The 26,258-nt window shown below is 53.2% G+C and overlaps 4 protein-coding genes across 9 annotated transcripts in view; 2 read left to right on the top strand and 2 right to left on the bottom strand.

The window, feature by feature from the left end:
- NSD1 (nuclear receptor binding SET domain protein 1) overlaps window positions 1-18,970 on the top strand; it is a 63,652-nt gene extending 44,682 nt beyond the window's left edge. For all 3 annotated transcript variants that reach the window (XM_080627483.1, XM_080627485.1, XM_080627484.1), the window contains 5 exons: window positions 1,242-1,358; window positions 2,569-2,710; window positions 3,148-3,254; window positions 6,347-6,551; window positions 10,384-18,970. In XM_080627483.1, the coding sequence (XP_080483609.1) occupies window positions 1,242-1,358; window positions 2,569-2,710; window positions 3,148-3,254; window positions 6,347-6,551; window positions 10,384-12,710 (2,898 nt within the window). In that variant the 3' untranslated portion in view covers window positions 12,711-18,970. The remainder of the gene's footprint in view (window positions 1-1,241; window positions 1,359-2,568; window positions 2,711-3,147; window positions 3,255-6,346; window positions 6,552-10,383) is intronic.
- Window positions 18,971-19,073: 103 nt separating this feature from the next.
- On the bottom strand, window positions 19,074-21,666 carry RAB24 (RAB24, member RAS oncogene family; the record flags this gene model as incomplete). 4 transcript variants are annotated; one of them, XM_080627489.1, is made up of 8 exons in its annotated part: window positions 19,074-19,452; window positions 19,944-20,006; window positions 20,107-20,157; window positions 20,534-20,633; window positions 20,721-20,788; window positions 20,896-20,974; window positions 21,103-21,171; window positions 21,403-21,666. In XM_080627489.1, 8 exons carry the CDS (start codon window positions 21,664-21,666, stop codon window positions 19,388-19,390), a joined length of 759 nt encoding a protein of 252 aa, XP_080483615.1. In that variant the 3' UTR covers window positions 19,074-19,387. The 4 variants fall into 4 exon arrangements, with proteins under 4 accessions (XP_080483615.1, XP_080483612.1, XP_080483613.1 ...); XM_080627486.1 differs by having other exon boundaries at window positions 21,103-21,666; XM_080627487.1 differs by lacking the exon at window positions 20,107-20,157 and having other exon boundaries at window positions 21,103-21,666.
- A 27-nt stretch (window positions 21,667-21,693) lies between these two features.
- On the top strand, window positions 21,694-23,536 carry PRELID1 (PRELI domain containing 1). Its single transcript, XM_080627490.1, has 5 exons — window positions 21,694-21,823; window positions 22,094-22,319; window positions 22,396-22,509; window positions 22,783-22,861; window positions 23,269-23,536. Exons 1-5 carry the CDS (start codon window positions 21,732-21,734, stop codon window positions 23,406-23,408), a joined length of 651 nt encoding a protein of 216 aa, XP_080483616.1. The 5' UTR covers window positions 21,694-21,731; the 3' UTR covers window positions 23,409-23,536.
- A 564-nt stretch (window positions 23,537-24,100) lies between these two features.
- On the bottom strand, window positions 24,101-25,068 carry MXD3 (MAX dimerization protein 3; the record flags this gene model as incomplete). The annotated part of the gene is made up of 5 exons (XM_080627160.1): window positions 24,101-24,210; window positions 24,286-24,451; window positions 24,573-24,687; window positions 24,789-24,818; window positions 24,899-25,068. The coding sequence occupies 5 exons, from the start codon at window positions 25,066-25,068 to the stop codon at window positions 24,101-24,103; spliced, it is 591 nt and encodes a 196-aa protein (XP_080483286.1).
- Between the last annotated feature and the right edge of the window lie 1,190 nt (window positions 25,069-26,258).

Below are 26,258 nucleotides of genomic sequence, written 5' to 3' on the forward strand. Positions count from 1 at the left end.
AACTTTCATAATTCGAAGATGACTTCTTGCCATAGAATGCTATTTAGGTAATGGATGAGTTTAACTTTTCCAGTCCTGACAAGCGTGTTTTGGCTCAGCTAACCAAGAAAATGGTTTGCATGTTGTTATCCCACATGGTAAGGAAGATGATTGCTCGATCTGTCTGCTTGTATGGACAACGGGTTTTGAGTACACAAAAACACTGGCCTGAAGATTGCGCTCAGGATTTCCGTATGGGGAACAGTGATTATGCCTCCCCCATTCTTGAAAAGCCAGGCTTTTCCAGCGTGAGAATCTTGTATCAGAAACTGGAATCAGGGCTTGGCTCTTAAAAAAGGGTAATGTCTTGGAGATGGCTGTTGTTATTGCTGAAACTGATATCTTCAGCCAAAATACTTGTATTTAATTTTAAAATCCAGAGAATAGTTGTTCTGTGGACACACATCTGTGCTGAATGAAAAGGAAAAATGTTAAAGCAAAGAGAACCCCAAAGCTAAAACAGGGTGATGTGAAACAGAGGACAGATAGCATAGTAGGAGAAGAATGTCTGAAAAAAGAGTAGGGACAATGTGCTATGGGGGAGGGCTTGATAGCAGGAGAAATGTGAGTCTGTCCTGTTAAGGCTTTGCTGCCAGCTGTGGTACAGTTTAAAGGGTCTCTCTGCTGTTCCATGTGCCTGGAAGTTATGTTTCACTTTCAGCAGACAGTCTGGAAACAACAAAACTCAGTTATTTAATTAGTTATTAGCCCCACTGCAGCAGAGCTGGCCTTCCCTTTGATGGCTGGAGTATGGTCTCTGTGGTACTTCAGTACAGGGAACTCCATGGATCCACTGCAGGAGCAGTTGTTCTCGGTGCATCATGCTGCTTGGTGTGGTTGGTCCCCAAAGGGGTATTGTTTCATGCTGGAATGTGGTTTTGCAGTGCTTTGAGCTTTGCAGCAAAGAGCTGGTTTTGTGGTATACTTCTGCGCTGTCCCTGAACGTTAATTCTTTCCATAGCACAAAGATGGCTGTTGTTCAATTTATTTCAAGTTACTTCTTGAGTATGTGAAAGGGATGTATGATTCGGGGCTCTTAGTGAAGATTATAGGTCAAACTGGCTGCAAAGCACATGGAGATATTTTTATGAGAAGGTTTTCACAAAGGAAACAGGAACTAAGTTTTAGAACAAAGGTGGATGTCCCTTCCTCCTGGAGGGAATTTGTCTCATCTTACCAACTTGTTGTTTCCTCTCTGGCAGGGTGAATTTGTTAATGAGTATGTTGGGGAGCTAATTGATGAGGAGGAGTGCCGAGCCAGAATCCGCTATGCTCAGGAGCATGACATCACCAATTTCTACATGTTGACACTGGATAAGGTATGTAAAGGCATTTTTTTGTTTGTTTTTGCCAGGATAACTTATAGCAGTAAAATGATAGCAAGGAAGGCACGAGAGTGGTCTTCTTCAGCAAGTGAAATTGGTGCTAAGAATTTGGTATCTTCAGGATGCTTCCCAGCAGCTGAACTCTGCAGAGTCCAGACCTGGGCTGATGTGTGCCAGAGAAGGTATCAGCCTTCAGATACACAAAGTACCAGGTGCAGTGAGACCTTCGTTTTAAGTTCAGATCTCAGGTCTTGCTGACTTAAGTAAAGCAGTGGAGTTTGTTACACCCACAGACTCCTCAGTGTATCCTGGAAGCCAGGTTGTTGGTGTGAGCTCCTGGCTTACCAATGTAAGTACTTGTCAGATGCTTTCCATGGTTTTGTCACTCAACCTTGTGAAGATTAGAGGGAGACAGTGAAAGCAGGCACAGGAAAAAACTGTCAGGTGTGGGAAAGGATAACAGCATGACTGCTTTCTGCCTCTCCCTTCTTCTCCCTGGAAATTCACAAGACCATATCTTTTTCTCATTGTTTGTCTGATGGGTGGGAGCAGGGGCAAAACCAAGTGTTAATAGCTGTCCCATTATTTCAAAAGCAGATCTCAGTTGCAGCTGCCCTCTTCTCTTCAACACAGTCTAACAAAGTGATAGTATGCTGTAGAGAAGTGTACCTCACACATTACATGTTGTTCCTTTTTTATACATTGACCTGCAAGAAATAGGAACTGCTGTTTTGCTTTTAAGCAGAAGTTGGGGTCTGGAACCACAAGTCCTGCCTTAGAAGCTTAGTGATTATCCAGCACTGACACCGCAAGGAGAGTTAATGTCCCACAAAGGAGCAGTAGGACTTCTCTGGTTGTTCAGGAGCTCTTGTATCTTGGAAAAGGAAGATGAAGCCATGCGGGAGACTGTTTTGCTGTGTGATCTGCCAGTGTGTGGAAACCGGTTGGGTGTCTGTTGGTTTTTCCAGGCAGCACAGCGACACCTGTCACTTACAGTCGGCTAAAACACATGGATGAACTCGGATGCTTCACGAGCTTTATCAGATGCCTCTGCTGTCACGCGTTTCAGTACTGGTTAATTCTTTCTTGGTGTATAAACTGGGCTGCAACGGTTTGAGCAACAAATAACAGTTTATTTTTATATTTATTATTTATTTTTATATTAATAACTTGTGTTCCTGATTTTTCTTTCTTCCCATTCCAGGATCGAATCATTGATGCTGGCCCAAAGGGCAATTACGCTCGGTTCATGAACCATTGCTGCCAGCCAAACTGTGAGACTCAGAAGTGGTGTGTGAACGGTGACACGCGGGTCGGGCTCTTCGCAATTGTAAATATCAAAGCTGGTAAGAAGCCTTGCTCTGGCAGTACCTGCAGTTAAAGTGTGGGAGTGTTTCTGTAAGAAAGGGGAGGGTTTGTAGCTCCCTGGGAAGATGGTTAATTTTTGTTTTCATGACATTTAACACCAGCCCTGACATAATGAAACACATCCATGGTATAAATGGAAGTTCCTAGTTCTGATTTACAAGGCTGAGAAATGGAGCTAAGCAGGCTACAGGGTGAGGTGGAATGCCCTTTTTAGCTGTAGCACATGGTAGGAGCATGGGGTTGCACTGAACTTTCAGTCCACACAGATCTATGGGAGATGAACAGTTGGTATCCTTGTGTATTTGTGACAGTCATCTGTGGCATTGTATTTCAAAAGGGCTTTTATTTCAGCAGTGAGCCATTCTGCCCCGTAGCTCATTACGACTTGCTTGGTTTTGATCTGCTTTTGTGCCAGGGACTGAGCTGACTTTCAACTACAACCTGGAGTGTTTGGGAAACGGAAAGACCGTTTGTAAATGTGGTGCCCCAAATTGCAGTGGCTTCCTAGGAGTACGGCCAAAGGTATGATGCCTCCTTTAAGCTTCTGTTCTTCCACATCACCTTTTTTTCATAGACGTGCATCATTTGTTGCAGAGATCTTAGGAAGGGTAACAATGTGGCCATGAGAACAGGGCTTGAAATGAGCTGGATATTCAAGTTTCCATGCTGAAAGAACAGATCTTAGACCTCAGTTATTAGAATTGCTAGAAATAATGCAAGGAAATCGTATTTTACACCAAAAGAGTAAATGAAAGATTTTTTTTCAGAATTTTCTGCTTATTATCATGGCAATTTCCGTGGCACTAGAGGAGCAAAGGACAGGCATGGGAAGGACTTCCTTCGGATAACGAGGAAACCACAACTCAGCCCATTTCCCAAAGTAGAGGCCTGAGTAAATTGTGAGCATGCATGAAAGGCCAGCAAACTTGCATTCCTTCAGACTGGAGGTGCTTTATTCTACATCACCGTCTTTGCTGCAATAAGAAACTTCGTGTTTTTTCCTTCTATTCATTAAGCAACTGAAATTTACACATCAGACAGGCAGAAGAAATTTGCCATATATGTAGTAGAAAAATCACTAGCTTTTAGAACTCACTGGCTTTTGAGAGCTTCATTTTGTAACTGCAGTGTTGCACTAACAGGGATTGATTTCAGTTGCCTCCTTGTGTGAGCTGGTTCTCACGGGGAAAAGGAAATTACAGGAGCAATTGGCCGAGTTCCCAGCTGTCACCAGCAAAATCCATGTCTCAGCTGTTGGATTGTTTCAAGAGCTTCACCAAATCAGTCTGTAATCCTTCTGCTCTGCTATGTGGATACTGGTGGCTTACCCACAGTTAAGGGTTAAAAGCCCTGTTAATATATACGGAAGGTTTTGTGAATTCTCCAGAGAACTTCGTTCTGCAGAAGAATTAACTTATGATAAAAAATATAAATAATTGATGTCTTAAGAAGTTGTCGGAAGAGCTGAATTGTTGCACATCTGATATACTTAGTTCCTTTTTTGGGGGTTGAGATTCAAAGTTCAATTGATTTTGTGCTGCTCCTGTGTTATACATGGTTTGATTGTCATTTTTACCCTGAAATTGCAGGTTGCATGATGGAAATCAGAGAAAGGCGCCCTTTAGTTGGCATTAATGTTCCATTGTGATGCCTGAGGCAACTCACTCTGTCTTGATGAGATGGGCTAAGAAACAGTGCCCAAGAAAACAGTACGGGGGGGGGGGGGGGGTTGGGGGAAGGGGTTTGGGGTTGGTTTTCTTTTCTTTTGTCCAATTCCTCCCACAATAGATGCATTTTTAAGCTTCCTGAAGATACAGCATGACAAGGTTATGGTGTAGCTCAGTCTTCAAAGTGACCTTGCTAACTGGGACTGTGGAAGAATGCTTGGAAGTCTATTGTACTGAAGTGTGAATCGCTTAGCCCAGCTGTTAGACCTTGCCTTAGACATTCAAATTAGCTGTGAAGGGTTTTTCTTGTTCTCTTTGTAGTTAAATAGCCGAGGTACTAGACGCTGATAATAGGTGGAGTGATTTCGCTGGCTGCATTTTCAGTGATAAGGAAGGCTTTACTGGTCCCCATTGTCAGTGTGGATGGTGGTATGGAAGGAGAAATATCCACAGGTAAAGGGGAAGGAAACAATCAAGAGCTGTAACTCCCTAGTGGCAGGACAGCTGGATAACCACTGTTGCCCAATTCTGCAATTGTAGGTCTGCAGACAAAGGTTTTTAAATGTTTCGTTGGTTTGGGGTTTAGCCTTCATATGGGAGCAATGAAAATAGTGCCCGATGTTTATGCCGAACAAAGGATGCAGAAATCGTCTTGTAGATGTCATCTTGGCACACAGATGTTCTACGCCAAGAACCCATTATTTGGATGTAGATATGTGGAAAATGACATAAAATTTAGCTCATGTCTGTTTAGATAAACTGAATGGATAGTGCTATGATAAGGTCACTGACTGGGGACAAATAGCATCATCTTTGTAGAGTGCTTGGTACAGTGGGAGGCTTAGCCTGGAGATGATCTCTGCTAAGAAGTTTAGAAGTGGTTTGAGGAGCTAGTCTGAAGGGAAAGGCAGCCTTTGAGGAAGCCTTAGGCCAGAGAAGAGAGCACTTAAGCCATTTATATGCCAATCTGGAGATCAGTTGTGGTTATTTCATTACTACCTGTAACAGTTTTTGAAAGCATGGTAATATAACTGTAATATAAGGGTGTTGGATTGGATGGGGCAGTTACAAAAGAGTAACTGAGTATAACTGGGAATGGGCTGGAGTGCAGAGATGCAGTACACCAGAGTACAGAGTGCACACCTGGAGGGTGATAGAAGCAAATCTGCCATGGTCACGAGTAGTAGTGGAAAAGAAGCTGTTGAAGCAGTTCAGCTGCCGCAGGACTGAGCTACTGTTGTGATGTAGTTGTGAAAAAGGCAAATGGTGGCAGTGCTTCAGGAGAGAATTCCTATTCTTTTGGAGAAGTGTTGATGTCATTGTACATGGCATGTGAGGCATCATCTGAAGTAGCGTGTTTGGGAGAAATAAACTCATTAGGGGTAGAGAAAAGCCATTAGGAAGACTGAGGGTGCAGACTGTAACTTTGGTTTATGAGAAGGAGAGTACGTCCCTGTGGTTACTTCAGGGAGAGAGGAAAAGGCTGGAAAAGAGCAGCACTGACATGAGAAAAATACAGCTCTAAACTGATCACAGATAAATTCAGACTGAAAACAGGGAGGGGAGTGAGGGATGTCAAGAAGTGCAGGAAGACCTCAGAGAGACTCTTCTTAAGTCACGGATGCAAGGAGATTTGACTGCTTTGAGCGCATGAAGCGTATGAAAGGTGGCACAAGCTCAGTGACATCAGGCAGCTCCTGGCTCCTCATTCTGCTGTTGCTAATTGTATATATCCCACATTTAACCAGGCTTTGGTGCAGGATTTCCAGGCTCTTAAAGAGAACTGTTTGCTGTAGTAGATTGGTAGTCAAATACTAAGAAGCATGTAGATACATTTCAGGTACAGCGGGCAGTGGGATTTTTGTTTGCAGTTACCTCCACTGTAGCAGGAAGGGAGCAGATGGAAGGAGCAGCAACCTGCATTAACTGACATTGTCTCACCCACAGAGCCAGCCCAACCTCAACGAGGAAAAGTCCAAGAAGCTAAAGAGACGGCCGCAGATGAAGCGCAGGTCACAGGCGGAGGTGATGAAGGAGCGAGAGGACGAGTGTTTCAGCTGTGGGGACGGAGGGCAATTAGTTTCTTGTAAGAAGCCAGGGTGTCCCAAGGTGTACCACGCAGACTGCCTCAACCTGACCAAGAGACCTGCAGGTCAGTGCTCCGCATGGCTGGGCTCTGCTTGGGTTGTGGCATTGACTCGGTGTCCCAGGCACTGCTCATCGCCTTGCACGCACTTCACAGCATCTCAAAGTTTAGAGCAATCTTTCTTACGTGGTCCATATGATACAGCCCTGGTTTTCACCCCACTGCGACTGCAGAAAGGTGAATTAATTGCTCAAGGGGCAGCTGGTTCTTGCCTGAAAAATGGTACTTGTGAGCAGACCCCATCCTTGGGCCTGGCAAAGGACGGTCCCAACGATAGCTGAGATACTGGTTCCTCAAATTGGCTGTTTTCCCAATGTTGAAGGCAGTTGAGTGAGTTGAATGGTGTAAGGAAAAGCACTGGTGGAAAATAGGAGTCACAGAAGAATGTGTTAGATGTCCAAACAGCCATGGGTTCATAGTAAAGGAAGAGAGCATATCCTCGTTTGTGGTGAAATGAGGGCAGAAATTTGAAATAAGAAGACAAAATATTCCAAAAGCACTTCTGGTTGGGTACAGACAAAGAAACAGGCTCTATGTATGAGTGATAAACCAGCTTTGAGTTCACTAATAGGTTACTAAAGGAGTTCCTGCAACCTTTAATGAGTGTTCAGGTTTAGCAATGCTCAAAAAGTGAAAAAGTCTGACCTGAGTCTTGGTAGGCCAGTTAGCCTGATGTCTGCCAGGCCAGGAGGATGGGAAAGCTGATACGGCATCGAGTTCCTAAAGAATTAAATGGTAAGAACATAAACAATACTAGATGACAAGTTTTTAGGTACAGTAACTCATCAACCCTAATTTAGGAGCTTTTGCTAAGATAATAAATTTGGTTAATACAAGTCAACCGCATTAAAATAATTTGTTTAGGGGGCTGTAAATCTTTTGATTCAATACTGAAAGCATTGTTGTAATTAGAAGCTCCAGGTGCAGCTCTATGCAGTGTTTCTCAACCCATCAGAGGCAGGCTGAGAAACATGGAGCTGAGCGAGCTCTGGAAGTAACTGTCAGGAGAGTAACTGCGCTACAGGGAGCAAGAACAGGGTGTTCAGCATCTCTAGCTGTAACTTGGCAAGAGGTGTAGAAGGGCTAGTACAGGATTTGTAGCTGACAGAAATCATGTTGTGTGTTAAGTCTGGGGGAGAATAAGGCATTTGTATGGAAGAGCTTGAGTTGCTCATTGAGCAAAGCTGTGAAAGCCAATGGGAGTGCAGGTTATCCCTATGGAACATCAACATTCCAGGTGAGGGAGCCCTGAATATCACCTTCCTGTTTATTTTTGTGTGCTGAAACAGGGCTCTGTAACATCCTGGCAGGTTTTCCCATGCTTCAAAGTCCCCAGTAAAGGAGAATCCAGCCTTTCCCTTGCTTTCCATTCGAAAAGTTTCTCCTAACAGCCTCACTTGTATAAACAAAGGTTTGCCAGCTCTCCAGTATCCAGTTTTTTACATACTGGAAGGCTGTGATCTCCTTAGTCCTTTTCCAGCTTAAATAAACACAGCCTCTCCTTGAAGCTCCCGTTTTACTGTTCTTGGTCTGCTCTGGACTGTGTCCCACTTGCCTACACATTTTCAGAGCTGGTAACTTCGTTTTTAGCAGCATTGCAGCCAAGGCCTTGCTAACACCAGCAGAAGAGAGTAATATAGTTTGTGTTTTGCAGAAAATTTCTCAGGAATTGACTTGTTTTGCAAAAATAACTTTTAATGTTTGTGATGTCTGTGATTTGCCCTTTCATCCTCGAGTCCTTATGCTCATTGCTTTTCACATACTTCATTTTTTCCTCCTACAGTCCTGCTTTGCATTAGTCTTTATTTAATTGCACTTTCCTGGTGCAAGAGCATCTGTCCAGCTTAAATCCTGAGCCTGTCTAGCCAAATATCTACAGTCCTTCACAGTCCTGTTGTTATCTACCCATTTCTGCAAGAGTCTTTGCTGTTCTGCTTCCAGAAATGTAGGTTCAAATACAGACTAAAATAGACTCCTGCAGGATGTCACTGGAAATGCCTCCTCAGTTTGCCACAAGATCATTAATACCTGGGGTTTTGAGAATAAATTTTCAGTCAGTTGTAAGCATTTTACTCCTGGGCTGTTCTTTTCATAGCCTGCTCCTTAGAGTATTGTGCAGGACATGAAAGGTTCAGCACTTCTTCCTTCAAACGTTTCCTCTGCAAGGGGCATTGCTGTGGAGTAATTGGAATTTCCTGCTTGTTTGCATGTTACTAATTGTGTGATCTTACTTCCAAGAGCTCCCGGCTGTCTCTGGAGAGGCCAATTATTCATTAGGCCTTTTATCCTGTCAAAGACCATTAGAGTGGTTTGATAGGATTTATCCTTCCTGCAGTGTACTGGCAGCTTTTGACTTTATTTTTCCATCCTTACAATGACCTCTGTAATAATAGTCCCAGAGTCTTTCCAGTGGCCAAAGTGAGTGTTGAGCGTGGCTCTGTGGGATGTTGATGGTGTGGAGAGAGCAGCAACAGCCTGTGTGCTGCAGCATCATGAGCCTGGAAGGGTAAACCATATGTAGTGTTAAACATCCCTGCTCTGAAGAGTGCTGAAAAACTGGAAGAGACATAGAAAAGTGATGTACCTATTTTGGGACTGGAACAGAAGCCTTGGACAGGCATCAAAGGAGAGGAAGAACATGCTGCATGTTGTCTTCAGCCCTGGGGGAAAATCAGCATGAGAGAGGGGAGTGGAAAGCTGATGTTGCACAAGTGCATTGAGAGATGCGCATAGCTGCTCGGTGCCATGCTGCAGTCGTGCTCTCTTCCAGCCTTCCTGGAAAATGCTGGTAGCCAAACCCACAGATGCATGGGCCTGGTTCAGGGAGGATTGGAAGTGTTCTGGCCAAACCGGTGCTGCAGCAGCCCTCCATCACTTGTGCTCTGAGCAGTTCACTGTGTGAGGGCTCCTCCCTAGGAGCTGTGCTTCACTGCAAGGCAGGGAGCCGGGTGGGCATGGAGGAGCATGGAGGCAGGAGGCATATTTGGAGGGGCAGCTACACTGGTCCTATGGGGAGAGGTCAGGAACGCAGCATCCTGTACCCTGGGTGCAAATGGTCTCATAGTTCCTTGTGTCTGTGAACTGGCGAGAAGCATTTGGTAGAAACAGCAGCAGCCTTGGCTGGGAGAGCAGGGGGCTGAAGCAGTGAGGTCATCTACAAGTTTAAAAAGCAGCAATCTCTGAAGTGTAATGTTTTTTCCCTCTGTGATGGTATTGATAGTGGTGGTGAACAGATTCAGTGGGAACATGGAGCTCCTTAGGGAGAAGCTTGGCTTTGTATTAAGAAGCAAGTTTATTCTGGCTATACACAGGGGTTAAGGAAGATGCCTTGAGTACAACAGAAACTTACTCCATTGAGATCACTGCCCTCGCTACTTCTTCCTGATAAACAGGAAGGGAGGTCATTGACCCAGAATAACAAAGACATAGATGAACCTGACACATCTATTTTTAAAAGTCCATTGGGCGTACTGTACAGATACCGCTGTTGCTGGCTGTGGAAATCAGAGACACAGAGATACGCAAGCTGGGCAGCACCTGCTCTTCTTTAGGCACCTGAATTGGTTAGTGTCATGCTGGAGCCAGATGGGCTTTTGGTCTGCCATGGCATGGCTTGTGTTTGTCAGGAGTGTCGTTGCCCTTGTTGCTGCTGAAGATGCAGGTTCCTAGTAACTGCCCATGAAACCTGGGAGCTATGGCAGAAACTGAGGAGGACATGTAGAGATGTATGGGAGTATTACAGGGGTGTTTCCACTCTCTCTTAACTGCCTTTGCCTAAGGTCTTGTCTCTTCCCCTTGTACCGTCCTAAGGTATCTTTTTTTTTCTCCTGTGCTGCAGGAAAATGGGAGTGCCCGTGGCATCAGTGTGATGTGTGTAGTAAAGAAGCAGCTTCCTTTTGCGAGATGTGCCCTAGGTCCTTCTGCAAGCAGCACCGGGAAGGCATGCTCTTCATTTCCAAGCTGGATGGACGTTTAAGCTGCACAGAGCACGATCCCTGTGGTCCTAACCCTTTAGAGCCAGGAGAAATTCGTGAGTTTGTGCCTCCCATAGAAGACCTGACTAATGATGAGGAAACCCAGCCACCGGAGCAGCCACCTGCAGACACAGACCTGAGCATTCAGCCTCTGGACAGCCTACCTCAGTCTGTGGCCCTCAGACTGCAGTCACCAGAAAAGCCCCCCGCTACCTTAGCGCTGAGGCTGCCGTCGTCAGACAAACCCCCCACCACCCTAGCCCTGAGGTTGCAGCCGTCAAACAAGCCCCCTACCACGCTGGCCGTCAAGCTGCCTCCACCAGACAAACCACCCGCTGCCCTGGCGCTGAGACTGCCACCATCAAATAAACCCCCCACCACCTTGTCACTGAGGCTGAAGCCATCCAACAAACCCCCCACCACCCTGTCACTCCGGCTGCAGCCTTCAGACAAACCTCCCACCACCCTGTCACTCCGCCTGCAGCCGGCTGACAAGCCCCAGGCTGCCCTGTCCCTAAGGCTGCAGTCAGAGAAGCAGCCCATCATCTTAGCACTGAAGCCTCAGCAGCCTGACAAACCTCCCACCAACGCGGTGCTCTGGCCACTGGATGAGTCCTCCAGTGATGCCTCACAGCCCCATCTGCCCAGCACATCTCCAGGATCTCCTCAGTCGTCAGATGAGTCACTGGTTACTGCTGGTGCCCTGCAGCTCCAGCTGTCAGATGAGCCTTCTGCCACCCCTGGGGTTTTGGCGTTACCAAACAAATCTCTCCTTGACACCAGGAGCCAGCAGCCAGAGCTGCTGGATGAGTTCTCTGCTGAGTGCCTGCATCCTCAGCTGTCGGACAGACATCTCGCCACGGCAGGGACCCTGCAGTGCCAGCCAGTGGATGAGCCTCCTGTGGCCGAGCAGATTCAGCTGTTGGACAAAGCTTCTGCCCAGAGTCTGCAGACTCAGTCTGTGGAAAAGGCTCCCAGCTCTGTGGTGTCACAGGTGCCAGCACTGGAGATGGCTCCTGCTCCTGGGGTGCTGTGGCCTCTGCCCATTGAAAAAGTCCCTGGCTCTGTGGTCTCACGGATCCTGCCCATGGAGAAGGCTTCTGGATTGGTTGTTCCACGGCCCCTGCCTACAGAGGCTTCCTTCTCTGGAGTAGTGCGGGTCCCAGTCACGGAGAAGGCTCCGAGCTCTGACGCATCCCTTCCCCTACCTCCAGAGAAGGCTCCTGCCTTGGGTATGTCACGGACCCTGCCCACAGAGAAGGCTCCCAGCTTAGCGGCACCATGGCCCCTGCCTCCAGAGAAGGCTGCTGGCTCCCGGTCACCGCACATCCTGCCCATGGAGAAGGCTCTTGGCTTAGGGGCCCTGCGCATCCCGCTCACACAGAAGGCACTCACCCCCGGGGTGCTGCGGCCGCTGCCTCCGGACAAGGCTGCTGAGACTGGGGCCCTGCGGGTCCTGCCTCCAGAGAAGGCTCTTGGCTCTGGGGTGGCTCGGCCTCAGCTCTTGGAGAGGCCTCTCACTCTTACAGCCCCGTGGCCCCAGGCGTCGGACAAGCTGGCTGCTGCCGTGGCTCCTCGACCTCAAGTCTTGGACAAGCCTCTGGCTGTGTCGGCTCCGAGGCTGTTGCTGTCAGAGAAGGCGCTGCGGCCCGTCGACCAGAATGCTCAGCTGAAGGAGAGAGGAGCCTCAGCAGTGGAGCTGAGTCCCCAGCAGAAGGAGAGGACTATGTTAGCAGGCGAGCAGATCTCTTGGTCTGCTGGGAAGGCAGTGCTGCATGTCGGACAGGTACCTTGGCCTCCAGAGAAACTCCAGATGCATGAGCAAACCCACTGGCCCACTGCAAAAGCCCTGACGCCTGCAGAGCAGCCCCCCAGGACAGCAGAGAAGCTACCGGAGCCAACCCTTCAACCCAGCTGGGAAGTGGCCTCAGCCCCAGCAGAGCAAACCCCTTGGACATCAGAGAGATTATGTGTGTTTGAGCAGACCCCTCGGCCAGCCAGGGAAGCGCCAGTGCCCCCGGAGCAGATGCAGTGGCTTGTCACGAACGTTCAGACTATTGACCAGATTACTTGGCTGAGTGGAAAATCACAGACTCCTCGGGGGCAGGACCCTTTGCCTGAACAAAACACAGCGCTAGCCCGTAACCAGGATTCTGTCTGTCGTGAGTTGGCCAACTCAGAGCCAAAGTGAGGTTGGTGAATATGGGAGGCAGGTTTCAGTCTTTCAATGTTTAGGGAGGGGGAATCTTTATTTTGGTCTTTTGTTTTTTATTCACTTCCCTGAGCCCAGCCCCTAACCCACGCACATCCCATCCATATTCTCTCGTGACACGAGCAAGGACATTCTCTTAAGTCTGAGTGTGGCCCAGCCAAAGGAAGAGAGCATCTGTGACCTTTTCCTCTTCCTTTTACAAATGGTAAAGCTGAAATAAAGAGTCCACTCTGGATAAAAATCTCCAGTTCCATTGAAATGGTCACATTACTGATGCAGTGTGTTCGAGCTCCAAGTCTGATTCACAGGCGGGTTCCCAGGTACAGCCAAGGGCCTTGCTCTTCTTCCTGTATTTAGAGTCAGGCTGCCCTGGGAGCAGAGCTGTTTCAAGATCAGGTGGTGAGCAGTCAGGTGTATGCTCTTGGTAGATTCTGTAGCAACAGAGAAGGAGTTTATCCATTGTCTGCCCAGGTCTCTGTCCCTGCAGGATGGTGCTTTGCAAGGTTTGTCTGTATGTTCACTGGGACGTGCTGTGTGGGTGGTTCACTGACGGACAGTTGTCATCTCCAGTGGAGCTGGGAGAGGAGCGCGCTGCACTCAGTGCAGTTTACTCCAGCAATGGACAGTATCCATTCAGGCTCCTTTGTACACAGCTGCAACTGGCCAGGCCTGACAAGCGGAGAATTTGAAGGAGGTCAGGGAAAAGAGAGATCTTGGAAGAAGTCATCTGGCAGTTTCTTCATCCTTGTGTCTTAATCCTTAAACACAGGACACGCAGAGTGTTTCCTGCACTTGAAAACATTGTGACCTATAAAGCAGCAATAGCAGAGTAGGGAAGAGTGGGTTTCCCCAAGGTGCTAAGCACCACCCCAGCAGGGGGGTGGTGCTCCCTTTCAGATTCCCATCCAGTCTCTTCTTGACCTGTGTCGTCACCGTGAGCCAGCAGACTGAGCAGTCTTTTCTCCCCTTGCCCCAGACGCTTTCAGGACATGTTCACATCATACCTGGTCTTTGCAGCAACAGGACATGCTGCCGAGCTGCAAATGAAGCCTGTACTGTTCACTACGCAGTGTGGAGGCAAGGGTGCTGTAGCTGTATCAAGACCCATCTCGACACTATCCACTTGGGTAGCTTCTGGTTTAACTCTTCTACAACCAAAGGAGACTTGAATTAACTGGACTGTGTTTGTGTGCATGTGTGTGTGTGTGTGTGTGTGCGTGTGTGCGTCCTTCCAACTGAATAGTTCTCACACTGGAACACGGTGGGCTCCAGCAGCTGGCTGGCTTTCTTCTTTCCTCTTCTCCCTTTTCCAGTTAAGGAGATGCTTAGTATCTGGTGGTCATCAGGCTGGTGCCCAGACTAGGCCTGCTGAAAGCCATTCATTCAAACATTGAAGCAGAAGTTCACTTGGCCATGGTACTTGTGGGACAAGCAGTAGAGTCCCAGGGACCTGCAGAGTGGCACCTTGCAACTTCCAGCACCCACGCAGGCAGGAGGAGGACGGACATGGCCTCCCTGGTGGCACTGCTCGGGCTGGATGGGGCTGGTGTCATGCCAAGGAAGCACTGCTGACCAGCACACTCTCCCACTCTCACAACGCGTTACCTCTGTGGCTTGCCTGGGCTCCGCCGATCCAGGCACCGCAGCTTCGGATCTCCATGCCCACCACCAGACCCTTGTGCAGCTCCAGTGTATCCTTGTCCTTCCAGGCTGATCTGTGGGTCCCTCTGTGGAAAGAGGAGCACTAGCTCCAGGTGACCCTCTCTCTGTGACGTGGGAACAGATCTTTGTTCCCACCTGGCTTGCAAGTGCCTCCTGCTTGCAGAGCAGATGGTCACAAGCTTTGTGGTTTACTATGAAGGGAGGCAGACACTTGTACCGAGACAAATCCTGATCCATTCTCCTTTCCTGATGTACACACCCCAAGACAAATGTCCTGCTGTCAAAGCCCAGGTGCGCTGGGCATGAAGGGACATTACCAGTGCTATGGTGCATCTCTTGTCTAGTCCAAATCATTTCAGATCCTTTGTAGAATAGCTAGCGACTTCAAACAGCTTTATGGCTTATGGAAACTTCCTGTTTAATGTTGGGTTTTTTTCCGGGAAGACCGGCAGGTCAGTTCCTGCTTGCTGCTGAAACTGGGGAGATGTAAGCAGCTTGTGTTCCTGCGTGACTCCTGCGCAAAGGGAATCAGGACAACTCCTCAGAGAGAGAAATCTAAGGGCATTCATTAACTTTTTTTACACAAAATTTAAAAAGAAGAAAAAAAAAAGGCGCTGATGTTCGGTTTCTTCAGTATTTATCATGTGTGAGAAGGAAAATAAACCTTGACTTTTCATTTCTAGGCCTTCCCGTGAGCTGGACTTAGTCATGTAGATTGTGTCAGTAGGGTTACCTCCATGCCAGCCGCCCAGCCAGCTACAGCTGTAACCAGAAAGGTGTCTGCGCTGCTCTGTCCACCTCCGCTTCGCATTGTCACGTGTTCACTAGTTACTTGTTCCATGAAAAAAAATAAACTGTGAATATTTTTGGTGCAGGCTTTTTTAAATCTGTAAAATGGAGATGTTCTCTTCAGTGCAGGTTTGAAAAAATCCCTTCTGTCAGTGGTGTGCTCACTGTAGGGTGAGGTTCGTGGCAGTGGCAGCCTTTCATGCAGCAGGCTCTTCTCCAAAAGCTTGTTCTGAGCAGTGAGTGTGGATTGAACTGTTGCATGGCATTTCAAACCCACAGCCTTATTCCTCACGTGTCACTGTATCCCACCTCTCTTCTTGTCTCCCTTCTTGCCTTTTGCATCAGCATCCAGGTTTCTGGCTTCTACTGCTTTGCAGCTACTGTCGAAAAGTTGATTTCAGCATAGCTGGGAGGCTGCTCAGTGAATTGGCAGTTGGAAATATCATTGCAGGGGGAAGCCAGTGAGCTGCTTTCCCCTCCTTGCCCTCATTGGGCCCCTGGGCGATGCTCTGTCAGATCTGCAGGGCTTTTCAGATGCGCCCAGGGCTTGCAAGAGGAGTAGTGGTGCTGTTAGAAATGGCTGGCTGTGCTGGGCCACCTCAACAGGACCAGCAGGTCCTGACCAGGTGTGGAGATAGGTCCCAGCAGCCCTGCCCTGCCTGCCTTCAGCAGCAGGGAGCATGAGCCAAGGTACAGATCTGGGCAAGAAACCCCCCACAAAGGAAATGTGGGCTTCTGCAGCACTTGAGGTGAATCATGCTGTTGGGGGCTCCTTGGAGGAGGAGAGGGCGATGTCTGTACTGAAGTAGTTGAGTTCATTTGTGCACTTTGCTGCCTTCAGAGTTGAGCCAGTTTGAATCACGAGGGTTTTAAGGAAGAAGAACGCAGCAGATCAACACATACTCTCTGCAAACTGCTCCTGCAGGAGAGGAACTGCTGCAGCTCTGCTACAGCCTCCCTGAGCCCTTGCCTTGGGCTGGGCCAGCTTTGCTACAGCTTCATGACCAAGGCTATGGTGGTTTTCTGCTGTGTTGGAGGGATCTGATTGATCATTTGGCCACTAACAAGCAGCAGTAATAGCACCCAAGGTGTGCAAGGTGACTCTTGTGTTGATTCATGGTTGTGGAGAGTTACGGAAGCAGAATCAAGGGTTACATTATTTCTGCTCAGAGCTCTGTCCTTTTCCCTGCTGTCCCAGGAAGGCTCAAGGGAACTTCTCAGGCTCTTGAGCTCATCCCTACTTTAGGACTGGCTCCACTTTACCAGTTCTGAATGGGATGAAGAGTTTGCTCCGCTGGTCAACATCCCTGCTGTCAGGATAAAGCCTGGCTGCCCCTGCTCTGAGCAGAGGGCTGGGGTCCCTGGCTGGGGCCTCCATCACACAGCAGGACCCACAGTAGTGGTGGATTTCCACAGTGGGCAGGAGAGGCCCAGCTAACATTGGAGATGGAGGAGTGCCTCTGCCAGCCAGAGGCAGAGTGAATCTAGGTGAATCTAGCAGAAAAGAGACCACTGTAAGGGATAATCCCCTCGTGCACATCTTCAGGTACCACCTAGCTGGTGGTAGCTTGCTTTATTGCTGTTCTCAAGTTAAAACTCTTTGTATTCAACAGAATAAACCTCACAAGAACCAGATTCACTTCAATGCACAAGGTATCCAGGTGGTACTGCCGGAGTAGGCATTGTAATTCAGGGTCAAATCCCCTGCAGGCGGAGGTTTCGCTTCGAAAGTGTGGCTGTGGTTGAAATTCCAGAGCTGAGATGGTTGGATCTAAAGGACAGTAACTTATTAAGGTGAAATGATGTGTACTGAGGGCGCTAGAAGAGCTTCAGCTCAGGTTCACAGAATAAAAGGAAGAAAAAGCAGCCCTAACCCTGATGCCTCTCGGCAGAGGTTTAACCTGAACATGCTGTGGATGTGCGCTGCTCCTGCCTGGCACCATAGCCAGCCTTGGGACAAGGCAGGGAGAGGTTGGTTGAGAAACCTCAGACCTTCAACGCTTTCCATTTATTTTTCATTTCAGCCTTAACTTCTGATTTTGCTTGGTGTTTGGAATAACCATAATTGTAACCTGCTTGTAATGTGCTTTGCCCTAAATTGCTGATGAGGCTTTTCAGCCTTTGCCAGCCAGTGAGTTGTTAAAGCAAAGTGGCAAACCCTGCAGCTACTCTGCGAGTACAGAGAGAGCCTCGGCTTTGTGCTAACCCCTCCCCTGTGATAGCGGTAACGCTGGTGGCAGCATTTGCAGCCAAGGCTGTGCCTCTTGCCGCAGCATGGCCAGGCTGACGGGTGCTCGGGGCTCAGGATATGCGATGCTGGAGCTTAGGGACCACGCCACCACTTGCCTGGCTTCAGCGGGAGTCTGGCCTGGGGGTGGCAGTGCCCTCGCTTAGCAGGAGCTGGGAAAAGGCAAGATTTCCACTCAAGGTGGAAATCACGGGGTGGGGTTTTCCAGGTAGAAATTCCAGGGTGGAAGCCCCTATGGCACTGAATCTACCTCCTAGGGAAATCTGAGAAATGGGTGTTGCTATGTCGTATTTCAAGGTAAAGTTTTAATCAGTTTGCCCTTGGCAAAGCACTTGGGCTATTGTGGTGCTATTGTAAACCATCGGCAGCTCAGCGCGGTAGGGCTGAACTCGGCTCTAGGCCCACAGTGTGGAGATTTCTTTACCAGTCGAATCCCATCCCAATAGCTGGGGCTGGGCTTCAGTGTATGTGATAGAAACAGGATGAGGCGTGACTCAGTTTCTTCAATTCGTGATGGTTTTGAGACTCAAACCAGTGTGCCAGTGGGCCCCATGGGCAGAGGGGGCAAGTGGAGCCACGTGAAGCAAGGCAGGCATCTGCTAACTGCATGTTCTTTGTGTCCGTTTGGTACTGAGCTGGTTTCAGGTTTTTATTGGTTTTTGTTTTTTTCCTTTCTGATGTTTCCAAGTTGTTGACTTCAAGGAACTGGGGTTTGTGGATTTTTTTAGACACTGGGAACTTGTTATAAAGCAAAGCAGCAGCACCAGGAGGCTCAAGGTGGAGCGCAGCTGGTGCTGAGGGTGGGAGGAGGTCAGATGTGTTGGCAGGGAGCAGCTCTCCCTGTGATGGGCAGGAGAAGCCCTTCAGCAGCAGCTCTCCTGGCCCTGTGCCAGGTTCACTGCCCCCGCCAGCCTGCTCGCCTCTAGACACCAACAGTGTTGGATACCATGCCTGGCTTTGTGTCCCCATCCGAGCCCTGGTGCCATGCGCACTCACTGGGCTCCTGGCGGCCGGCTACGCTGGGGGCTTCCAGGGAAGAGGGGCATGGCGGGGGTCACCTGTAGCAGCAGTGTAAGGTGTGCTGAGGCCGTGAGCAGGTTTGCTCAGAGGAGTGAGGAGCCATGGTGTGAGCAGCCTCACACTGCATTCCTCCCCTTGGAGGTGTGCTGCCCATGGGGTGGCAGCAGGAGGGATTTCACCTGCAGGGTTCCATCCGGAGGGAAGGGCAGTGGGTATTGAGGTGCCCAGCTTGAGGCAGGAGCCGGCCCTGGCTGGGACTCGTTGGTCGGGTCTAAGCAAGGATGCCAGAGTGGTGAGACCTACATATTTCCAGCATGTCTGTTATTTTTAGAAGAGGGAAGAGGGGAGAGTCTTGGACCATTGATTACTTTCATTTTGCTCCCCTTAGACTGGTGGCTGTGTATGTGAAACTTACAATGAGAAGAGGGTTGCCCTGCCCAGGTGCTCCCAGAACATGTACTGTAATTCTTTGTATATAGAAGAAAAATTACTGTAAAGTAAAGTTTAACTTTACTCTCGATGTCCTCTTGTGGTTTGTCTTGGTGAATGGGGGGATGTGGGGGGACCCCAGCAGGGATGGGAGAGCCCTGGCACTGGCTCAGACCACAATGCATTTATTTACATCGTACACCTCAAGAGAAGACGCTTAAATAAATCTGCAAAGAATCGGGCAGCATCTCCAGTAAGTTACGAGCCACGGCCGGGCCCCAGCAGCGACTCGGGGAAGCGGCTCCTGCAGTTCCAGGTGGCAGAGAGAGGGTCCCCGGGGATGCCAGCTGCAGGTCCCAGCACCACAGCACAGCCTCCGCCGCTCAGAGCAGTCCATGTGGCTGCTGCCACATTGCAGACGGGCCCATACAGCTAAAACACAGCAGGTAAAAAACCGGAGCCCAGCACACACCGGGCAGCAGCAGTGGTTCCCTTCTGGCAGGAAGTGTCAGTGGTGGCAGCAGCTGTAGAAGTAGGAACTGCTCCTCTGGCCCAGGTCGACACCCTTGTCCTCTGGAAGAGAGCAGGGGCACAGGCTGCCAGCATGTCCACACCAGGCGGGAGCCTGAAAGCTGCCAGTGCTGGATGTGGGCCCTGGCAGGTCTCAAATGGAGGGGTTTGGTGCCCTGGCAGCGCTCATGGCCGTGGCACAATGCAGGGATGGAGGCGTAGCTGGGCTGAGCACGCCTGGACAGGCTTGGTGCAGAGCTGAGAGCCGCTCCCACAGCCCAGCAATGCTCCTGACTGCCTGTTCATCAAAGGCTGCTCATGGCTGTTAGGCGGAAGGGCAAAACCTGGCCTGAGCAGGGATCTGGACACCACAATGGCACCCAAGCATCATGGGACAACCCCCAGCACGGAGCCACAGTGGTGCTGGGGAGCATGAGGACAAGGAAAGCCCCTGCCAGACCCACAGCACTAGTCCTTTGCCCCTTTCCCAGGGCCACATGTACCCCTTGACATGGGAGAAGGTGCCCAGGGAGGGCTGGGTTCTGCCTGCTCACCTGTCATCACCTGGAAGGCAGTGAACTGGACGTAGTCCTCAGCCACCTTCTGGAACAGCTCATCTGTGGGTAGAGTGGGCAGGATGGGTGCCGGCAGGATGGGTGCAGGCAGCCCCTAGCCAGGCAGAGCCCGAGATACAGCCGGCAGCAAGAGGCAACTCACCCACACTCTGTCCCGTCTTGCTGGAGGTCTCGAAAAGCTCGGCCTTGATCTCTGCAGCAAGGGCCCAGGTTAGCCCCTGCTGTAGGAGCAGGACATGGCTCCGCAGGCTCGGTCCCCCCCAGAGTCACCCCTTGGGCATGATGGCTGCTGGCGGGCTGGCAGGAACCCAGGGCAGGGCTCCATGCTCCTGTCCCGTTGTCCCCTTGTCCCAGCTGGCCGCATGCCTGCCCGTGTGAGGACATGCCGTGCCCAGGGAGCTCCCTGGAACTCGTCACGCAGGGAGCCCCGGCACCAGGAGCCCCCGGATCTGCTGCGGATCCAGGGCAAGGGCAGAGCCCCTCGCACCTCCCAGCCGGAGGCAGCAGCTCCATTGCTCACCCACTGCCCAGCCACCAGCACTCCGGCCCCGCGCAGTGCCCAGCCGTACCGTCAGCGTAGTCCTGCACATCGTGGAAGTCGACGCCCCGCTTCCTCCTGTCCTCCTCCAGCAGGTCACTCTTGGTACCGCACAGGTAGATCCGACAGCCCTGCGGCAGGCAGAGGGACGGGAGGGATTCTGTCATGGCACCGCTGCCGGCTCCCGGCCCCTCCGGTGATCTCCCCCCGGCCGTTACCTCCTCGCAGTTCTGCAGCTCGTTCACCCAGAACTTGGCGCGCTGGAAACTGCCGCTGTCGGTGAGATCTGGGAGAGAGCGTCAGGGGCTGCCCATCCCCTGCCGGTGCCGAGATCCCCAGCCCGGGACCTCCGCAGCCACCAGCTCCTCTCATCCCTCAGCACCGTGCCCTTACCATAGCAGACGATGGCAGCCCGCGCCCCGCGGTAGTAGATGCGGCTCATGGCCTCGTACCGCTCCGAGCCGGCCGTGTCCTGGGGGCGACAGGGGAGCGATCAGCACGGCGGGGGGGGGGGGAAGGCTACGGGTCCCCGCGCCAGCGGAGCGGCACTGGGGGTGGCCCCGGGAGTTACTCCCGGGTGCCGGCACTGCCCGCGCTTACCCAGATCCCCAGGGTCACTGTCTGGTCCCCCACAGACATCACCTTGGCCACGAAGGCGGCCCCGATCGTCTGGAACAGAAGCAGGAGGAGCGGTGGGGAACGGCCCGGGGACACCGGCCCGGGGATACGGGGAAACCGGGCCGGGAACACAGGGGAAGCGGCCCGGGGACACGGGGAATCCGACCCGGGGAGCACGGCAGGACCCACGCGCGGCCGCGGGAGCCGCCACCCTGGGGACACGCGGTGGGGACCCGAGGGGACGCGTTCGCGTGGAGCGCCCCGCGCGTGCCGGTGCCTCACGTTCTGGTAGGGCCCGGGCCGGAAGCGGCGGTGCGCGCAGCGCTCCACCAGGCTGCTCTTGCCCACGCCCTCCTGCCCCAGCAGCACCACCTTCGCGTCCACCCGCCGCCCGCTCATCCTCGCGCCGCCGCCGCCGCGGGGCGGGGCCGGCACCGGGGCACGGCGGAAGCGGCGGGGCCGAGGTGGAAGAGGGGGCAGGCGGAAGTGCGCGGCGGCGGGGCCGGAAGTGCGTGCTGCGGCGGTGGGGCGGGCGCAGGGCCGCATGGCGGCCGCCCAGCAGGCGCGGTGCGGAGCGGGCGCGGCGGCGCGGCCCTGAACGGCGGCGGCCCATGGGGAAGTACTGCGCCAGCCTGAGCGTCCTCAAGGGGCCCTGGGACCAGGTCTTCGCCGCCTTCTGGCAGCGATACCCCAACCCCTACAGGTGCGCCGGGGACGGGGCCCCGCGGCCCCTTGCACCCATTCGCGGGATCCTCCGTGCTTCGTCCCTTCCTCCCAAAGCTCTTTTTCGCTCTACGGCGCAGGGCCGCTGCCTGCACCCCCCCATTTTCCTGTGGGGTGCATGCCCCACACCAGGGGCGGTTGGTCCTCCCTTAACACCGCAGCTCTTCTCCCACCCTGCTGCACCTGGTGGCTCCCAGGCTGCGGCATTCCTGGCTGGGAGCATGGGCTGATGTTTTCTTTCTCATATTAGCAAACATGTCCTGACTGAAGACATCGTGCACCGGGAGGTGACGCCGGACCACAAGCTGCTCTCCCGGCGGCTCCTCACCAAGACCAACCGGATGCCGCGCTGGGCAGAGCGCTTCTTCCCAGCCAACGTCGCCCACTCTGTCTACATCCTGGAGGACTCTATCGTGGACCTCAAGAACCGAACCATGACCACATTCACCTGGAACATCAACCACGCACGTCTCATGGTAGGTGACCACCAGCGGGTGTGCAGCCCGGTGGCAGGCACTGGACAGTGCCCAGAGCCAGTCGTGTCTCATGCAGGTGGTGGAAGAGCGCTGTGTGTACCAGGTGAACCCCGAGAACAGCAACTGGACCGAGGTCAAGCGAGAAGCCTGGGTCTCCTCCAGCCTTTTTGGTGTCTCGCGGGCCATCCAGGTGAGTGCTGCCAACTGCTTGAGCAGTACTGGGTACCCCCTCTTTGGAGAGGCCTTAAAGCTGCTGTCCCCCCACTCTACCCCTTCCTTGTGCTGTTTTCTCCACCCTTTCCCCTCTTTTCCCCCATCCTTATAAATTCTTGGGGTACCCAGAACCATTACTGCAGGTGGACATGAGCCCACCAGATGTTTAGGACTGATCAAGCTGGAAAAAAGCCCCAGGGCTGTGTGTGACCAGAGTTGGGCCTGCAGTTCACTGACATTTCCCTTGCAGGAGTTTGGTCTGGCCAGGTTCAAAAGCAACGTGACCAAGAGCACTAAGGGATTTGAATACGTGCTAGCAAGAATGCAAGGTGAGCACTCACAGGCAGGTTGGTGCTGACCAGGATGGGTCTCGGTGTTACAGATCACACTGGGAACACTCCAGTCCAAGGGCAGGTTATGACATGAACTAATCTGACGGTGAAATCCTTGTCCCTTGTCTTTGCCCCCGTCTCTTGGCACAGCCAGCTCTGAGCAGAGCAGCGCTCTCAGGGCTAGGCAGGGGTGGAGCGCAGGCAGGAGGGGACATAATGTGGCAGAAGTCACGTGACTGCAGTTCCCCTTCGCGACGTGCCCTGACGCACGCAGGTCAGGAGTGCTGGGCTCATCTTCCCTCCCGCATAGGGAAGTCGCCGAGGTGCTGGGACTGGTCTAGCTTGCATCAGCCGGGGCAGGGCGGGAGCTGCTGGGGCTGGGTTAACAACCTCCCCTGTTACAGGAGAAGCTCCGGCCAATAAAACGCTGGTGGAGACGGCCAAGGAAGCAACAGAGAAAGCCAAGGAGACGGCTCTGGCTGCTACAGAGAAAGCTAAGGACCTGGCGAGCAAGGCAGCCACCAAGAAGAAACAGTATGTGTGAGGGGCCAGGTGCAGGCTGCACCAGAACAGATAGGAGCCTCCTTAGGTTTTGTACTTTTAAACAAACTGTACCAGTCTGACAATCAGCTGCTGTTAGAACCTTTCCAAGGTGTAATTATCATTAAAGAATCAACTCCCATCTCTGATTTGGCTGGGACTGGCCTAGCTAGAGCAGAGCCCAGTGCTGCCTCCACTCTGGGGGTCCAGCTGCCAGGCTTACAGGCAAGACACAGGCAGCAGTTTCACCAAGTGTCTTTACTAGAATAGGGTGGGGTATGTACAAGAGAGGGTTGTTGCGGGGCATGAAGGCAGGTTGCTTAATGCATTTGTTTCTCCATCTCTTGGCTCTCCAGGGATGGCAGAGCCCTCCCATAGCAGTGTCTGCTGGGGGCAGGGCTGCTTCACACCCCTGCCTGGAAGACCCCAGCCCTCATGATGGGGGAGTGGGAGGGTGTCCCTGGCACAGCCAGGACCTCTTCCAGCTGCTCTTGGAGCGCACTGCGGTGCACAGCAGGTGCCACAGTGCTGCACCAGCCCCATGTGCAGTGCACCATGGCCAGTGCCACTTAGCAGCAGGCTGTGGGGGCCAGCCTGGGTGCCCCTTACCCGGGCAGCCATGAGGAGCCTGCATGTCCGGCAGCAGCAGGCAGGGGGGAGGCAGGCAAGGCAGCACAGGGAAGGCAGCAGGTGCTGTCAGGACGCAGGGATACAGGGGCTGGAGTAGCTGTGGTCCCTCCCAGAGCCAAAGCTGGGCAGCAGGTCCCCGCTGAACGCCATGCCATCCACCTCTATCTCAACATCCTCTGGGTACCGGGGGAGGCCAGGTCAGGCTCTCAGCGGCCTTCCCTTCCTTACCCACTCTCCCTTCTCTCACTCACCTTCCTCCGATGCCTCCGAAAGCTGTGAGGAGTCCAGGCTGTCAGCCCGTGCCCGTTCCCCACCAGCTGGTGAGAGCAACCATTCCAGCCGCTGCTGCAGGTTCCGCTGCCGGTTACGCAGCCGATCTTTGGCCTTCCGTGCCCTGAGCTCCTGCTCCTCCAGCCTCTACAGGATTCAGTGAGCCGTAAGCACAGTTCTGAGCTGGGCAGCCCTGTCACCACTCAGGGCCCTCCAGCCGGGGCCCCAGTCACAGGGCCCTGAGTGGCACCATGGCCATCCCGCTCACCTGAATGTGAAGCCGGGCTCGGTGGAGGAGGCTCAGTGTGGTGGGACGGGCCGGCCCTGCTCCCGCTGGCACCTGCTGCTTCAGCCGCTCCAGGCAGCACCGGAGCTGTGCTCTCCTGCGGCCGCGGGGAACGATGATGCGCTGGTCAACCCCAGCATAGGGAAGCATGGGGAAGGCCACCCAGTGCCCCGCCACCGCGCCCCCACGCCCCGGTACCTGTGCTTCTCCAGCGCGTTGTGCACCGACCTGCAGGAGAACCCCCGGGGGTCAGTCCCGGCTCCACCGGCCGCCACCCCCCCCTTGTCCTCACCATCCCCGGCGCTCACCTGACACTGCCCACGGCGCGGCGGGACCGCGTGGGGCAGAGCGAGGCGTACCCGTGCTCGGCCTCGGCCAGCCCCGGCGGGAAGCGCGCTCCGGCCGCGCCGCGCTCCCTCCGCTCCAGGAACTCCGCCGCCCGCAGCAGCACCTGGATGCTGGTGGCCGCCGGCTCCATGGCGGGAGGGGGTGGAAGCGGGCGCGGCGCGACGAGACGAGTGCTCATTGGCTGCTGGGCGCCCCGGGGGGCTGACGTCAGCGCGGCGGGGAAACAAATTCGGGCGGGAAAGCGGGTCCTTCAAATTTGAATCGGCGGGAGGGGCGGTGCGGGGGACACACCCTCTGGTGCGAGACCACGCCCCTTTGCCGCTAGGCCACGCCCCCGAGGGTGCTCCCGCGCCAACCCGTGTCCGAGGGTGCGGGGTGCCGGTGCGCGCTCACGCGTTATTGTCCGCATGGGCCAGCGGGGAGCGCGCGCCTCCGTGTACACCCCCCTGACCCTCCCAGCCCACTCGGGGCACACCCGGCCCCCTGCCACCCACCCCCGGCACCTACAGGTGTCCCCGGACCGGCTGCACCCACGCCACCCCATCGGGAGCGGCCGCGTTCCAGCACCCATCCGGCGGTTTATCTCTTTATTAAACCCATCAGGCAGAGGCGGTGGGGAGGGGAAGGGGAGCGCCCGCACCGTGGGCAAGGGCCAGCCTCCGTCACAGCACGGCCCGGCCCCGGGGCACTCGCTGTCATGTGAGGGCTGTTTGCACCGTTCTCAGGCCTGGCCCTGGGGTGGGGGAGGCTCTGCCCCGGGCCCAGCAGCAGCCAAAGTTCACTTGCAGAAAAAACACCACCAAGAAGCACGTTTCCAGCAGGGGGCAGGCGCTTGGCGGCAGCCGAGGTGCGTGGGGTGAGGCGGGCCTGCTCCCACCCCTGCCTGGGGTCCCGCTGCTGTGCACTAGGGGTCCTGCCACCATGCCCACCAGGCAGTTGTGGGGTCACGCAGCTGCCCGGCAGCCCCAGAGCAGGTCTTTCTCCCCGTCTGCATAGTCCTGCAGATGCAGATCTGGTCGGGGGGGTCTCACCGGCTCCGGGGCACAGGCAAGAGGTGTGCGGTGTAGCAGTGTGTGCACACACGCACGGGTTTGGGCTGGCCATAGTGTGGCAGCGCAGCGGTGTGAGGTGAGCAGCGGGCACAGAAGATCTGCAGGGAGAGAGCCAGAGTGCGGCTGAGCAAGGCTGGGCACCCGTGGGACCCCGTGCCCCAGCCCCACTCCCTCCTACCTTCCCGCAGCTGCGGCAGTGGTGCCGGCGGCGCAGCAGGGTGAAGGGCGAGCCGCAGGCAGAGCACTGGCTGCACATGCTGTCCGGTAC

This window comes from Psittacula echo (assembly GCF_963264785.1).
Source record: "Psittacula echo genome assembly, chromosome: 11".
Taxonomy (NCBI): Eukaryota; Metazoa; Chordata; class Aves; order Psittaciformes; family Psittacidae; genus Psittacula; species Psittacula echo.